The following is a 2,172-nucleotide window of genomic DNA, read 5'->3' as shown; positions in this document are numbered from 1 at the left end:
TTAATGTTCTTGCAAAAGTGGAGAGATAGGGAATATATATAGATATATGTATGTATGTATACACGGTCTATGTACATATACATACACGCGCGCGTCCGTGTACGTAAGAAGATAGCAAACATAGGACACGCTTAAATAGAGAATATCTACGAGAAGTAAAGGCTAAGAAAGAAAGAAAAAAATAAACATACCATAAAAATTATCTTTTCTCTTTCATTTCTGTTTTACGAAATATACTGTATGTGAAAAAATGCCTACCGGAGCAGCCTGGTTATGTAGTCAGGCCAGTTGTCCGGGAACATCACGAGGAAGAAGCCGACCGCTATAAATATCATTCCTGCCAGTTTCATTCCCATAAACTGGGCTCCGTATAAAAGGACATCCAACGCTGTAACAGAATTGTACGATCAGACACCTGGTACAATAATTTATCGTCGACCCTCTACAACGCGAACGTTAATTCCTTTGGTTCGTATAACAAAATTGAATCTTCTCTCTGATTCAGAGATTACACCAGCATTGTAGAGGGTCGAGGGAGTCTAATTATATCTGTTTTGAGCATACCAGCAGACACAGGTACGGCGGTGATCAGTCCTAGCGTTATGAACAGGTCATAGGTCAGGGCAATACTGAAGTTCCCGAGCATATTTGCAACTGTCGAATAAAATATTCAGAATAATTAATAGTCTCGTGAATAATTCAGACTACGGATCTTTAAAGGTCTATTAAAAAGATGGGTAAACGTTTAAACGTTGAAATATTTTCCTCCAGTTCCTTTTGACAGTCTGAATTGTTTTATACGTTACACGGGGCATTTATCATTTCTGCATAATCAATTTTCTTATAACGTAAAATCCGCTGTCTGTGACTTGGAAAACAGAAATCGACGATAAGTACTCAGACATGAATGTACGAACCTAAGTGCAGAACGCTTGCCGAGAGCAGGGCTGTCCAGGGTAACCGTCCCCAGTGGATGCTCTCCGCCCCCGAGAAGTAAAGAGCCAAGCAAACCGGCCACAACAACGCCGCGTTACACAACCCGATAAGAGAAAAGAACAAAGACATTTGACCGAACGTAGTTTCTCCTATCACTTTTTTAAACAGCACCTGGTTCAATATCATAAATCTCATTAGTCTCATTTACAAGGATACTGTCATAAATATTCGAACATTGCAGTACTTGCAAAGTCTTCTTATGTACAGAAAGAGTAAAACTGAACACCCTTTAAAGATGCATTGGCTATACAGTCAATCCCAAAAGTTTATACACTTTAGAAACGCATTTTTTAAAAAGAAATCAGATGTCGGAAGAACGTTGCTAATAATAAACAACAAAAAAAATTTTCGATTTTTCCGACATTTTTCCAAGGGGGTACCCCTTCAATTTCTTCCAAATTTTCGTTTTTTGCCAATAACTTCCAAACGGATCGACTTAGAGGAAGATTTATAGGACCATTTTGTAGAGGATGACGAGATCTACAATTTATGTATAAAATTTTTTCGCTAGCCTCAATAGTTTACGAGTAATTCGCAAAAAACTGTTTTTTCGTTTTTCGTCAATAACTCGTAAACTATTAATGCTAGCGACAAACTTTTATACAAAAATTGTACATCTCGTCGTCCTCTACAAGAAAGATTCATATGCAATTTTCTCGTAAGTCTAACGGTTTAGGAGTAATTGAGGAAAAACGAAACTTTTTGCCAAAAGTTCACCATTTCGACGGTGGGACGGTCGGATTTTCTCAAGACCCATAAAATGCCGATTAATCATAGTTAGCTTGTTAAATATCGAAGTTAGGAGGAAAACAACTTTCATTTGAAGCATTTTTTGAAATTTTGAAGATGTTTTATACTATAGCTCAATGGTGCTGGCATAATATTCCAGACAGTACCGACATCCTCGACACCGACGCCGACTAGTTTCGATTACACCCGTTTTCGTAATGTCACCGAGGAGAGATTACTAAAGAGTGGCAACGCCTGTGTTAACGCGCGGCCCGAAAAAAGGGCCCAAGAGGGCTCGAACCGGCAAGGTAGATTCATGAAATCCCACAGAATGACTGTTCCGGAGTGTACCGACCTTCAGGCTCACCGATGCCGGTGCCGATGCTTTTTTCCAGCACGATAGGTAATAGGTAATCGTAGAACGTTGATATTATCAACTTTATACTT

The 2,172-nt window shown here is 39.0% G+C and overlaps 1 protein-coding gene across 7 annotated transcripts in view; it reads right to left on the bottom strand.

The window, feature by feature from the left end:
• Nucleotides 1-2,172, bottom strand: part of LOC108628362 (putative thiamine transporter SLC35F3) — an 11,798-nt gene that overhangs the window by 4,653 nt on the left and 4,973 nt on the right. For all 7 annotated transcript variants that reach the window (XM_026816389.1, XM_026816392.1, XM_026816387.1 and 4 more), the window contains 3 exons: nt 918-1,107; nt 565-654; nt 259-388 (listed from right to left, as the gene is read on the bottom strand). In XM_026816389.1, the coding sequence (XP_026672190.1) occupies nt 259-388; nt 565-654; nt 918-1,107 (410 nt within the window). The remainder of the gene's footprint in view (nt 1-258; nt 389-564; nt 655-917; nt 1,108-2,172) is intronic.

The sequence above is a fragment of the Ceratina calcarata genome, unplaced genomic scaffold, assembly GCF_001652005.2.
Source record: "Ceratina calcarata isolate Rehan_Ccalc_2016 unplaced genomic scaffold, ASM165200v1 scaffold517.2, whole genome shotgun sequence".
NCBI lineage: Eukaryota > Metazoa > Arthropoda > Insecta > Hymenoptera > Apidae > Ceratina > Ceratina calcarata.
This window is presented reverse-complemented; position numbering and strand designations above follow the sequence as displayed.